The sequence below is a fragment of the Montipora capricornis genome, chromosome 10 (genome assembly GCF_036669925.1).
Source record: "Montipora capricornis isolate CH-2021 chromosome 10, ASM3666992v2, whole genome shotgun sequence".
NCBI classification, from domain to species: Eukaryota; Metazoa; Cnidaria; class Anthozoa; order Scleractinia; family Acroporidae; genus Montipora; species Montipora capricornis.
In genome coordinates this window covers 28,790,806-28,805,805 of record NC_090892.1, presented here as the reverse complement: position 1 = coordinate 28,805,805, position 15,000 = coordinate 28,790,806, and the positions used below count along the sequence as shown (strand labels likewise).

The 15,000-nt window shown below is 36.4% G+C and overlaps 1 protein-coding gene across 1 annotated transcript in view; it reads right to left on the bottom strand.

The window, feature by feature from the left end:
• Positions 1 to 3,931: 3,931 nt before the first annotated feature.
• The window catches only part of LOC138022463 (pseudouridylate synthase RPUSD2-like), a 136,141-nt gene continuing 125,072 nt past the window's right edge, over positions 3,932 to 15,000 (bottom strand). Inside the window, exons 10-13 of the mRNA XM_068869600.1 lie at positions 8,642 to 8,778; positions 5,278 to 5,423; positions 4,694 to 4,960; positions 3,932 to 4,082 (exon numbers count right to left, since the gene is read on the bottom strand). Coding sequence (XP_068725701.1) covers positions 4,011 to 4,082; positions 4,694 to 4,960; positions 5,278 to 5,423; positions 8,642 to 8,778 — 622 coding nt within the window. The 3' untranslated portion in view covers positions 3,932 to 4,010. The remainder of the gene's footprint in view (positions 4,083 to 4,693; positions 4,961 to 5,277; positions 5,424 to 8,641; positions 8,779 to 15,000) is intronic.

Here is a 15,000-nt window from a genome sequence, read left to right as displayed (position 1 = left end):
AGAATAGAAAAACAAATGTAAAAGTAGTGAGAGAATAATTAAGTTTTGAACAAGAAGTACAACACAGACACAAACCAACACACCTAATATACAGACAAACGAAAGCGTACTTACCATCTCGGTTGCTGCACACATTCGCCGACATCTCGATGGCAAATGGTTGTATTATACTATGCTAATAAAAGTGACAAGCAGTTTTGCCTGCGCCGAAATTGTAAACAAAACTACAAATCATACAGTTTATTAATAGCTATAATTACGCAATACATAGTGACAGCAAAACAGCAACATAAGGACTATTCATGTCTAACTTTAAAGGACTTGAGACCTTCAGAGTCGGTTTCTTGATACAATATCTCCGCGGGAACTGACCATGGGATGAACGCAAACTGGACTCCTGCTCTTTCTTTAAGTTGCTTTAAATGATCTTTTCGTAGTAGCTCTTTCACTTCCAACTGATGTTGACACGTCGTCAGATATAATAATAATAATAACAATAATAATAATAATAATAATAATAATACCAACTTTATTCACTTAATGCAATGAAAGGGAAAGATACCAGAGGTTATCCCTATCGAGGGTATCCGCCCGCTGCCGGATGTAATTGACTGAGAGTCGATTTTGATGAGGGAGGAAAACCGGAGAACCCGGAGAAAAACCCTCGGAGTCAGATTGAGATCGACTGAAACTCAGCCCACATACGACCCGGGTCACAGAGGTGGGAGGCGCCATTGATAACCGCTAAACCACTCTGACTCCCCTGTGTTCACTCCCTCTATGTTCACTAAGCCTTGTGGCAAGAGCTCTATCCGTTTGGCCATAATATGTGAAATCGCAATCAAGGCTGTTTACTTTGTATAGACCTTATTCATAAATGGCGGTCACATTTATAATTCTTTTGTCCACATGCAAATTAGCCTACCAGGCCTCATTTTAAAGCAAGAATTCTTTTCAATTCACTGTATGGTATGGAGGCTTGGTAGGCTAATTTGCACTTCGACAAAAGAATTATAAATTGACCGCCATTTATGAATAAGGTCTATACAATACATCGAGACTGAAACAGGGTTGGTTTGTCCTTTGGTCTTGAAAAGATTGTGCCTAAAGTGCGGAGTGGTTTAAAACCAACTTTGACTCCGTTGTTGCGTAGCACTCTCGACACTCTTTCTGTTACGCCTTTCACGTAGGGTAGGACAACAAATGGTGTTGTTACTTCATTTGTAGTGTTGGAGTCGCGATGCCTGGCTTTGCGTGCGGAGTCACATTTCTTCATAAGTTCCAAGGGATAGTTGTTGTTCATCAAGACTTTCATAACATGTGGCTTTTCTTTGCATTTCCCTCTATTTGTTGACGGGATTTTCTCCGCTCTATCAAGGAGTGTATTAACTACTGATCTTTTGTGTTGACCTGGATGATGAAGGTAGAAATCAAGATATTTATCAGTGTGTGTCGGTCAGTACACCGTTTGTACCACCGTTTGCTCTAACTGTTGTAGTGTCTAAAAAGGAGAGGAGAGACCGTTGTCGCCTTCAACCTCACTAGTAAATTGTATGTGTGGGTTAATAGAGGTGAGGTGGGCATGGAACACCTGCACGTACTCCTTTGGCAGACAAACGTGGCTGTCATCGACGTACCTATACCACCATCTTGGAGGGTGGGCGGCCGTGGAAATTGCTCTTTCCTCTACAAACTCCATCACCAGGTTGCCTATGGTTGCACTCACAGGCGAGGCTATGGCACAACCAAACGTTTGATGATAGTGCTCCTTTTCATAAGTAAAATAGCTGTCCAGCAGAACGAACTCTAGCAATTGCATTATGTTACCCTTGGAAACGTTAGTGTGCTCTATTAGGTTATTATCGCGGTCTCATCTTTCACGGGTGACCTTTGGCCAAACGGATAGAGCTCTTGCTCTTGCCATTGGTGACGCTATTCCCCCCTGTGTTTTCCCTAATGGTGGCATCCTCCAAGGGACCAAACTTGCACCAATATTGTTTGCTGTGTTAGTTAACAAATTGGTAGCGGGTTGGTATACACGGGTGAAATATGTAGATGACCTTTCTGTTTTGGAGTGCATCCCTAGGTGTTCTCCTGACTACATGCCCTGCATCGCGAACGAAATAGAACAGTATGCATCAAACCACGGTATGCGCCTCAATGCAAAGAAATGTAAAGAGATCATATTTACTTTCCTGCAATATCAGCCATTCCCGGCAACTCCCTTGTGTTTATCTGGCCGTGTAATGGGCCATTTCCGAGTTCATGTCTGCCTCCTCTTCAAAGCGAGTCTAAGTGCGAAGTTTTTGTAATGGTAATTAGTTCTACTTTACATATGAATGAAAACTAATTTTCACAACAAAAACTTCGCACTTAGACTCGCTTTAAAGAGGAGGCAGACATGAACTCGGAAATGGCCTATTGAGAGGGTTGGTCACTATAAGTTGTTAGGTGTATTTATTTCTAGTGACCTTTCCTGGAATAAGCACTGTGAATATGTCCTTGCAAAAGCTAATAAGCTTTTATACGCATTGAGAGTGTTAAGGAAATGTGGCGTGGCCTGCCAGGATTTGGTTCAAGTGTACTGTAGCCTGGTTAGATCAGTTATTGAATATGCAGCACCCGTCTGGGCAGACCTTCGGGTTTATAAGAGCAAAACCCTAGAATTGATACAAAAGAGGGCATTTAACACTATTTTCCCTGGGCTGCCATATGATGTAGCCCTTAGCCGTTCAGGCTTGCTGGCCATCATTCAAAGGCGGGAAAAATCATGCCAAAAGTTAATGCAGAATTTCCGATATAAAGGTTTTCTTTCAAACATAATACCCATTCCCCCTGAAACACACCATGGGTATTCTCTTCGCGCTGGCTCTGGTGTAAATAGCAGTGGTAAAATAGTTGCCAGGACTGAACGGATGAAAAAATTTTGTACTTATAAATATCTATAATATAGTTGCTGGTGCCCTTGTAATTCAGCTGTAACTGCAAGAGGGGTAAATAAACTGATCAATCAATCGATCAATTAAGGCTTAGTGAACATAGAAGAACTGTCCGTGTTTGCGACGGCAATTTTAAAATTGCGCAACACGCAAACCAATTTGGCCATAATATGGACTTTGACCACGCCATAATAGTTGACAAGGCAGTTGACTATCACAAGAGACTTTCCCTGGAGGCTTCGCATTCAAAGAGAGACCTGAATGCGGGGAATGAACATACAGAAATTCCTGACATTGCATAATGCTCTTCATCTCGCGCAAAGATCACGTGTACTCAGGCTTGTAGTCACACGCATACGCAAATATGAACCGTTGAAAGAAGATGTCGCTTTTTTGTCAAATTCAAACCGAGGATGACCGAAGGTTTTCGGTCGAGACGTCTTTACCAAGTTTTTTGAGAACGTCAGTCAGTGTCCAACATTTCTCATGGTCATTATGCAAATTCCTGACTGCAATTTCAGCATATTTTGTCCTAACTTGTTAATTGTTTACTTTCATTTATTATTTTTAATTTATTAAGCTCAAATGATGTAATTATCTCTAATCATCTATTGTAATTATACTTGAACTATGCTGAACTCCGCCTGCCTCGACTAGCTTTTGCTATTTGAGGGCGGAACTGATTATGCTGAATGAATGAAGAAAGGAATGGAAACGACAAATCTCTCCTTTGGGATATGATTTTCACTGCTGTTTCATTCTCCCATTCCTAATAGAAAAGTTGAGAACTTTAATTTTGCCTTCAGTAAAGGCTTTGCTGTCCCTACCAAAGGTTTTTATGGAAGCATCTTTATTTGTAAAAAAGAAAAATTTGTCTATTGTTACACAAGTAACTCTAAAAGTTGCACGGGTGAAGGAACAAAGATCCGTAGAGTGAACAAGCGCGATTCCTGTATCTCTGCAATGCAGGCAAAATAGTGAGTAACACCAAATTAATTACTTCGTTTTAATACACATTTCATAGAGAAAAAAATCAAATTATTACAATTAAAACAAGTTTTCCCCAAATACTCAGGTATCCTGTCGGCTCCACTCCTCCTCTGCCCAGAGTGGGACTTCTGTCCTGTACTCCCAAGTGGGACCCTGAAGCACAGCATAGAAAGAGTACAAAAAGCTCAAATTACTCCAAATCAATGACGTTTAGCTGACATCATCGAGAGGACATCGTCAGGTTGAAGTAAAACAGTCATAAAAATAGTCTCTAGAGATCAATGCAATAGCCCACTTTCAATCTATTAAAATCCAGTCCCAAACAAAAGACATCATCTCGAGGATCTGGGCAATAAATATAAGGTTTTGTATGAGTTTATTCCCCGGAGACTCGAGATGACGCCTTTTGTTTAGGACTGAATTTTAATATATGGAAATTGTTCTATTGGCAGTGTCACGCAAATAACAGTAGATTTTGTGAAAGTAGATAAAGTGTACATAAACAGATGAATTGAAGTCTCTTGATAGCAACCAATTTGTGCACTGCACACAAGAGGAAAGAGCTCGCTGAGTTCTTTGGAGACATTACAGTGTTTCAGGCTGTAGTGCCTTGAAGGCCGGCTTCTGTGCTCGTTCACACGCTAATATGAAAAAGTAACATTTAGATTTATAGACGATTCAAATGGTTAGGCAGCCGTATTTCGGAGATTTAAATTTAATATTTTGGCACAATTGGACAGAGCTATCAAAATCCCATTTCTAACCTTGTAAGATAGAGCATGAAGGTACATGGTGAGTTCACTAGGGGTAGGATCCCTGCGGTTCACATGACACTCGCTGCAGCCTTTATCATAATACTGGTCACTGCAGCTTTGACTCCCTAAAGACATCTTTTCGTCATTGCTGTGTGTTGACTCAGCTGTTTCTTTTACTGTGTTGGTTGTATCGTGTGGCTGAACCTTGTCAACACCATCACTGTCGCGAGCAACAAAACCTGTGATGGTGGAAGATTTCGCCATCTCACCAATGACCTGAAATGTACAAAATACCGAAACCAGCACAAAAATTGCCGCGCAATTGTGGCACCTACAGATTTCTAATGATTTCTAATTTGCATTGCAAAACGTTTGTAGCAGAATCATCATTATTACTATTATTATTATTATTATTATTAGTAGTAGTAGTAGTAGTAGTAGTAGTAGTATTAATACTATTATTATTATTATTATTATTATTATTATTATTATTATTATTATTATTATTATTATTATCATTATTATTATTAGCACAGCTCGGTTTAACAAACGTCACTGTGAGTATGAAATACACAAATTGGAATAATTCACACCTTATGAACAAGTTCTTCTGATACACCACCGCGACCTCTGTTTGGTCCCCACGAAATGTGGTTATATATCGGATCGTTTACAATTGGATAACCTAGCCACTGCAAGTGAACTCGAATCTGATGCATCCTTCCAGTGTACGGGACACCTAAAAAAACAGCACGAGAAATCTGTCTTATGCACTGACGTAGCAAGTTTAGGGCTTTCCACAAGTTGCTTGGTAACGTTTTGACAAGTTCTCGTATTTCAGCTACTTTTTGCATTCTTCTGCAGTTTTCTACAAATTCCGAGATATCGGAGCAGCTTTTAGTGCTTAAATTGGCCATGCCTCCATATTTCGCAATGTTTCAGTGGACAATTTGTGAATTTCCTGTGAAAAAAGTGCAGTTCTTCCCCATCTGAGGCAGATCATGGGCGAAAAATGCATGCAACCGGGCTGCTAGGTCAGCAGTCTTTCAAAATGGCCACTAAATAACCTGTTGATAACTTTGATACAATATTGTTTACATATAAGATAAATGTTGAGTTTTTGTTTTCAGTCACTGGTCAGTCCATTCGAAGTGATGTGCATTTCAATGTGCTCTACTCTGGTAAAACACAAGTCTATTTTAATTAAGGTCAAGATTACATGTTTTTAGCAACTCCGATTGCAGTTAGATTGCATGAAAATGGTTAAAAGGCTTGACCTTGAACAGCAACGACAATTTTATTGGCTCATACTAGAATTTTTGCAAGATTAATATTGATATTGATGCGTAGTATTTACTCATACGTATTTTGAACAAATTTATTTAGCGACGCTGGTTACAACGCTAAATTGCAAAAAAATGCTTACAAATGTCACTTATCTTGTACTACAGATAATAATAATGATAACTTTATTTTGTAGTGCGCAAATTCTATAGACATAATATTCCAAAGCGCATCACAAAGTATAAACTAAATTAATATATACAATGAATAAATAAATACATAAATACATACAAATAAAAAGAATATCAATAAAAAACTTTCTTAAATGAAATTGTCTTAATCTGCGATTTAAAAGATACAATAGAATTGGAACACCTAATTTCAAAAGGAAGATTGTTCCATAGTTTCGGTGCGGCACGCGAAAAAGAACGATCACCCAAAGTTTTCTTAGAATGAGCAGGAGGGTGACAGAGAAGGACGCCATTGTTATTTCGCCTAAGGTTATAAGACGAACAGGGCATCACTGGGATAAGATCAGCTAAATACCTTGGAGCTAATTGAGGGGAACCAGTGTAAATCATATTTTTGTATCAGACTAAATAAAGGAGAGAAACAAAAAAAGGGGTTTTTTTAGCAACTTTTGTTACAAAAAGGTAACTTTTGAATTTTTCTGGAGCAACGTTGAGAAATTTTGGGCAACTATTTGGGAAATCTCGAGCAACTTGTGGAAACCGCTAGCAACAACACACATATGTTCAATACGAGAGATGCTTTTTGTGTCTTCGTGAAAAAATAACCAGTTAGCTGTTCACTTACTAGCGCATCCCATAACTGTAAGTGAACCTGCTCTGGAAGAACTATCAAGAACTTATTGTAGCATTCTCGCGTCCCTATGGAAGGACGGAACGCATTTTCTTTCACTTTCTAACCTTTTCTTTGGCAGCACATGATTTATGAATTAAACTAAACTTTGGTCCCTACTGATTTACTCGCACCCTGTGTAGCCCACTGGGTATTTGTATTATATTTTCTCAATTGTCATCATGGTTTTATTCATTGTTTTCTATCATTTGTAGTCAAAACGACAATCGTTGCTCTGAGAAAGCTACATTCATATGTTATACAAAGAGACGGGATTCGAACCCACGACCTCTCTGCACAGGCGGCGCAGGCTCGCCGGGGAAAAATTATCAGGATTTGTATGGGAATCCCGATAATAAACACTGAAAAAGATATTTTCACGTAAAAGTTCTCAATAAAGAAGCCGTACTTTATTGTCCTGGTGACTTTCTCGTTTTCTGTGTGATTATTTGCGTGATTTCACGCGATTTAAGCGACTTCTCAGGTTAGCTTCCCGGGTTGTCACTCGTACATAAATTACTTTCCAGCCTTTCCTTTATTTATGTACTTATAATTTATAACTTAGCGCTATCGCAAGTATTTCGCGATTACTCTGTCTTGTTCATTTTTTAAAATACGGGCGAACTATCCTGTAAATGGGGTAGGTACGAACGATTTTAAAGTAAAAACATAAAATGAATGGTTCATTGTTATAAATGCTAACGTTGTCGTCAAATTCTTCACGTTGTTGATTTGTGGAGTACGGAAAGACATACACGGAAATTCGTGATGCACGTGCAGCACGAGTGTTTTTCTTTTTTAAACCAATAATAGGGAGTTTAAGCACGCGACATTTTTGAGCCACGGAAGGCAACCGGAAGTGAGCTGTTTTCCTTTTTAACTTGTCTTGTCCCTGCCACCTTTATATTGCTAAGTATCTTTACCTCATTAGAGATGATTAGGCTAAAAATCTGGGAGACACTACTGCCCAGGCACGCGAAATGTTCATTTCCGGTTATCGTCCGCGGTTCAAAAACGTCGCGTGCTTCCAAGAGACTATGTTTTTGGAAGGATTGACACTACAATACTATCACGTAACAGCAATGTTATGCAACCATGTGAAACATCAATTATTGCTGAACAAGATGTAGTAATTGTTGTGACTTCAAAGGTTACCATGGCAACAGGAAAAAAAAAAGCACAAACTCTGTGAAAGTTTTAAAAAATTCTGTGGAGCGGATTCAGAGCTACCTTAAATTTTCAATTATTTAAGGTGGGTCTGAATCCGCTCCACATAATTTTTTTAACTTTACAGAAAGTTTCATTTTGGCATGCTGATTAAATTTCAGAAATAAAAAAATGGGGGTCACTGAGTTCGTTTTTGAAATGTAAACAGCTAAAGACAAAATATGGGGTGTTTTTGCAGGGCTTTCCTGTTGCCACGACAACTTTTTACGTCACAAAAATGACTGCATCTTGTTCAGCAATAATTAGTGTTAATATTAATATTAATATTAATATTAATATTATCGTACCATAATATTGCTGTCAAGTGATAAAGTGTTGTAGTGTCAATGCTTCCAATAAGAACGTTTCTTTTAAGTGTTGAAACTGGTTTGAGCCACCTTAAAACTCAATAAAATATTCTTGCTTTGTGACGTTGTCGTTGCCGTAGCCGTCCTCTTTGCTTAAATTCCCTGTTGAAGCTTTCACTGTTGTGAAGATCTTCAACCTCAAAATATGCACTTTTTTGTTCAGTATTACTTGAGTGAAAATGTAAAATTGCCATACGTATGATTTATGAATGGTTAACTGCATCAACTACTAACTTACATTTAACAACACTTGTCTGTCCATTACAACCTATCCTTGTGAAAACAGTTTTACAAGGTTTTCCATTTTGAGCCACTCGACAGACACCAATCTTGTGTGATACAACCAGTACTGGCTCTTCACAGTCCACTGTTTCACTAAGGATAAATTAACACTCGCATGTTACAGGGTTTTATACAATACACGCAATTCAACAGTAAAAATCAAAGGAAGTACGAGGTAATACTTGTCGAAAAATCAGAGCAAGATACAGTCTTCTTCCAATTACAAAGCCAACGTGATACACCCAAAGGAAACGTTAATGACTTTTAAATACAGGCCCGGGAAAACGGTTTCAACATTTGCTTCAACATCCATTCGATTTTATTGGCAAGTCATATTGAAACCGTCCCCCCCCCCCCCTTTGAACCCAGTTGAAACTTGTTGAAACGAAGTTGAATGACTTTAAAAGCATTTAAACTTTGCTTCAACAACCATTCAACATTTCTTTTGCTTTTGCTTTCGCGAATGTTGCCCCCGTCTTTCAACATTGTTGGGTATCCGCGTGCACAATAATCAGTCTGCAATGACGTATTCACGTCCGTTTCAATAGTAACAACCGAGGATGCAGCCTGGGACTGAATACCGGGTCTCTCATAACGCTTTGTTGAATCAAATGTTGATGATGTGTTGAAACAGTTTGCCAACCCCACCAGTCAACATCGTTCACCACGGTTCAACAAAATCGAACGGATGTTGAAGAAAAAGTTGAAGATGTTGGCCCGGGCCTTTAGCTTGCGTGCATTCTACGAAGTTAAGCAAAATAGTAGGAATCTCACACAGGCAAAAATGAAAAGTATTGGTATTATCTTGATTTTATTAACTATTGGTGGGCAGGATGCCATAGATAATCTTACACTAGAACAGTACATTCGCGCTCATTGTCTTTGCACATCTCTAATGGCACTTAGTGTCACATTCGTCTGCAACATCATACATATATTTCATGAACCAAGATAAAATTTATATTAACCACAATCTTGGACAAAATCCGTTTGGAAAATGTGACGCTCTAATTTGTCTGTGTGATAAAGATTAAATTCTTCCTACTTTCCCCTCTCCCCCCATTCCAATGTTGGTTAAAAAACAGGAAAAGGCTTACATAGTATTTTGCATCACATTATCAACATTGATATGGGGGAGGGGGGGGGGGGAGGGAAGGCAGGACCAATATACTTTGTGAGTGCATGTCAAATGATGCTTAAGCTACAATCTCGGACAAAACCTGTTCAGACAAAGCGACATTTTTGGTACTCCAACAACTTATCCAAACGTTCCGCTTAAACGTCGCCCTTTCCCCTCCCCCCAAAATCAATGTTGCCTTATCTTGGTCGGAAATATACTGTAGAACATAGGACAATACTCAGCAACATTGACTGAGGGGGGAGGGGAGAGTAAATAGGGGTGTGTAAAAATGGAGGTGAATTTGTCTCACTGTATGAACAGTTTTGTCCGAAATTGTCTGCGATCGCATAACGTAAAGAAATAGCATTAGTTCTGTGGTTTTTCAAACCAGGACAACAATTTTTGCACAGTCAGTAAGTGTGATTCTAGATACAATTTTGTAAGGAAAAATAGGTAGTTAACCCCATCAGTGAGGTCAAAAAAGGAAAGAATTGTGTGTCCTTACACTGCAAGTATTGTTTTCCGGAGAGCAATTGAGGCGAAAAGACGAACTTATGCAATGTTTGCGTATCCAAAGGGTGTGTGGCCAAACAACATAGTTCTCTATCTACATGGTGTGAGTTTCTACCATTAAACCAATTGAGTAGACCTAGCAAAGGGACCGCAAGGGCCAAATTGATGCAACAAATGCGAAGGTCTTAATAGAAGTCACACAGAATAGGGTGCTAAAGTATGCAGAGGCGGGAGAATCGTTAGAGTTATTATTTTTTCTATAAGCTATGGAAAAGGAGTCATCCAGTGCACTCAGTATGAAAAAATGAATGGTGAGTTGTTTGCTTCCTTCGTGTAGAACAACTATGACGCCATGTGTATGCTGGCCAGAACGAGAAAATCCCGGTCATGGATTCAGGGTGGAGACCCCAGTCAAAATAGTGTCTCTGAATGAAATATGTTGGAACGCTGGGGAGCTCAGCGATTACACATGCTACCCAGTGCCCAGGAGCCCGAACATTAATCCTACAGAAAATATATTTCATGTAGTGAAGTTAAAACTTTACAGACAGGCGATTAACTTCAACATCAGGAAAGAAACATACCAGGAATTTTCCACCCGTGTAATTAGAACACTGATGACATTTCCAGTAGAAACAGACGATATCTACCAGACTTGATGGATAATAGAATATTCTTAGGAAAAGGCTACAGATCAAAGTATTAGAAGTTATATATCTTCAACAGTTTCGACTTAAGGTGTAAAACGCACCCTTTGAGAAGTCTGAGAAATGCACTCATATATAAATGGAATGCTTTTACTCAATAATCATTTATTTACTCAAAGACAGGATGATCGTAAATGTCACAAATCTGAGGAAGAAAAATTTACTTCAAATTGATATTCTGTGGATATTTCTGGTCAAATTATAATTTAATATGGATTTCTTGAAGATTTCCTACTTATTCACACGATTAACAGCGAGTTTCAACCAAGTTTCAACGGTTAACAGCGGTTAGCACTACATCTTTAAGGAGAGGACTCTTTCAATTGCTTGTTAACGCGAGCAATGTCTGTTAACCATTAAGAACTCTAGTTAACCATTGCTATATTTCTACAGCTCCTTTCTAATGACATGTTAATCGACTCATGACTGCTGAAAGACTTTATAGACGCAAAATAAAAGTCGGAGGACACCGAGTAAATGCCTTATGTTACTCCCTTGGGATTTACTTTCCATCTACAGGCCGTCATGTCGCTTTCACCATCATCAATTTCTCCATTTTTAACAAACATTATGGGGCCTTTACATTGAAAGATGTTGGTCTGTCTCTATCGATAGAAATGACCTGTGCAAAGTGTGTTTTTGGTGCGGGTAAATGAACATGCCCCTCAAACATCAGTGAAAGAGCTCGCCAACAAATACAATAATTGGCGACTACTGGAAGTCATTTCAAAAATATACATTAAAATCCGCAACTCTCTATAAGATTTTGCTCAAGACAACAATTCCAGTACTCAAAACATGTCTTAGTAACCTGTCAAAAAATATATCTTTCAAAATAATTACTCATTTTTCGGCTTTAGAAACATAACGTGTTACAGACAATCTCAGACAAAACCTGTTAAGACAAAACGACATTTTTGGTACTCCAACAACTTATGCAAACGTTCCGCTTAAATGCCACCCTTTCCCCTACCCCCAAAATCAATGTTGCCTTATCTTGGTGGGAATTATACTGTAGAACATAGGACAATACTCAGCAACATTGACTGAGGGGGGAGGGGAGTGGCAAGGGGAGAGTAAACTCAACAGTTTTGTCCGAGATTGCAGAGTTTTTCCCAAGAGGTTTGTCCAAGATTGCAGGCATTGGTGTGTGCAGCTTGCTTAGTTTACCTACTTCGTTAACAAATGGTTGGTGAGTAGTGCAGGGTAATTTTGAATGGATTTAGCTTAAAAAATTTCATGAAAAAATTGAGCCTTAAACTTAAGTACTCATACCCCATCAAAAATTTTTCAACTAAATTCAAATTTGGGATTAATGAAAAGTACCATTGTAAAACCAAATAAAACATTAATCTATGTTTTTTAAAAAATTCATCTTACAAAATATCATTGTTTAATACCACCGCAAATATCCACTACAAAATCCAACCTCAAATATCAAGCGCCGGTTAGTTTTGATATATTCTTATTATTCTTATTATGAGCTCTTTTGAGCTCATAATAAAAATAATAAGAATATATCAAAACTGTGTTTCAATACCCCATAAAAAATTTTTCAACTAAATTCAAATTTGAAATTAATAAAGAGCACCATTGTAAAACCAAATAAAAAATTAATCTATATACTTTTTAAAAAAATGATTTCAAGAAAGAATAACAGCTATGAAACTGATTTGAAAAAAATATTAGACAAAATGGAGTGTGTTTAAATATTTGCATAATTAAATGGAACAGGAAATAATCACCATAGCGTGACATTCTTGGAAATTCATAAGAATAAAATGGTTTTGTGAGTTAACTTTGTGAGTAAACTTTAGGAGTAAACTTTGTGAGTAAACTTTGTGAGTAAACTTTAAACCATAATGTTTGTAAAAAATGTTTTTCTGTATATATTATATAATGATTTGTGAAAAATTACATAACAAAAAAATATTATTAAAACAATATGTTATATGTCCTTCTTGTGGTTTAAAAATACAAGAAATAAACAACAAAAATATCCAAAAAAACACATTGTTGTGGAAAAGAAATATCTGAAATAGATTATCAAATGATTCTTCTTATTTGTGGTAAAACATATTACGAATTTTATAAAAATAATTACATAGATTTTTATGAAAATATGTATAAAATAAGAAAAAAATCAGTTTATCTTAGAAAATATCATATTCAAAATGAATTATCAAATATAGAACTCAAAAACAAATTACCAATATCAAGAGCCATAATAAACCGTGTTGGCAAGACATTTGTTATAATAAACATGGTTTTACCTCAAGTTAACAAAGATAGAAAAAGGCTAATATCAATTAAATTTATAATTCACAAGCTTTTTAGAAAATGGAATTTGAATTTTTCTTTTGTTTCAACAATTTGAAATATGGTTCCAGTTAAATATGTCCGTCATTATAAAATTGTATATATTATTTTAATGAATATATTTAATCAAGATATCAAGTTCTTCGTTTGACACGTTGTTTATTAGTTTGACTTTAAAATGGCCCTTTTGTAATGGTAAATTCTTACTTAACGTTTGTATATGTGTATTCTGATCTGATACGAAAATATTGTTTAATGACAATCGAAACCCATAATAAATTTAAATGTTTAGTTTTTCATAATTAAATTTGAAAGAATTATATAAAATTTGAATTTGTTTGATTATTGAGCCACTAGGAAGTACAAGTTGTTTAGACCCATTAATAATTAATGTTTTATCTGATTTATAACCAATACCAGCTGGGCCTCTTAAACCTGGCAAACCACGTGTGTAAGTTTTACCTGTACTATGTTCATTGAATATTCCCATTAATATATATTTGTTATGTTATTCCATAAAAGTTTCGTTTGATATTTTTCATTGGTTTATCAATATGCAAAAAAGAATATGGTTTATCAGTCGCTTTTTTATATTGATCTTTTTGTACTCCTAATTCTCGTGAAATTAAACTGTTCATTGTTGCTAGGAAAATCACATATACAAAGATGACTGCAATTTAGTCGAATGTTCTTTGGACAGCCATAGTAGCTTTGACTTAGATAACTGAGCAGTTTTTATGTCTACCTTATATAAAATAGTCAATTAATGGTTTTTGATTTTTTTCTGTCACGATATCGTTGAAAATTACTATCTTTTGTGCACTATTATCAATATCATTGACAGGTATTATTGTATCATTGCTTGTTTTAATGATATCATAACCAACTTATCACTAACATCTTGAAACAAATTGATTAAATCTTGGTACTTTTGTTGTTCGAGATTTTTAGCATGCAAATGTACTTGATCAAAGTATAAAAGAGGCTTTGTGAGCATATGATAAAGAAGATTTGTTTTTCCACAACCAGATGGAGAAGCTAAAAGCATTTCATTTTTATGATCGTAATTAGGTATTTCCATGTATATAAATTATGTTATATTAAGTTAAATGAAGATAAGTTAAGATAAGTATTTTCATGTAAGTGAATTATATACATGGACATAGAACGATTTAAGAAAATATCTGATGCTAAACTAAAAGCTGGAAAGATGATTAACCAAATACAGTATGAAATCAAACAATATAAACACAAAAAACAAGATATGCAAATTGGTTTAACAGAAACTTTTCAACCAATAATTAAATCACAAGAAGAAGTAAAAAAAAAAAACGATGATGAAAAGCAAGACAAATTAATTGAACAACTTTAAAATAATCAAAACGAAATAGTTAATGCTCTTGAATTCACCCCAATGAAAGCTATTACAATGGATGGAAAAGAATTACCCAAATTAGATTGGTATGAACAGGATAAGGAAGTTGATGATGATGAAGAAGTTAAATCAGTTTCAAAAACGAGTATGATAAATCTTGATAAAGGTATATCAGATGAATACCATGAATGGTTGAGAACTAAAGATTATCTATCTCCATCTGAGTTTATTAAACAAAAAAAAGATCCATCTGAACTCATAAAAAGAGTCAACAGTAAAAT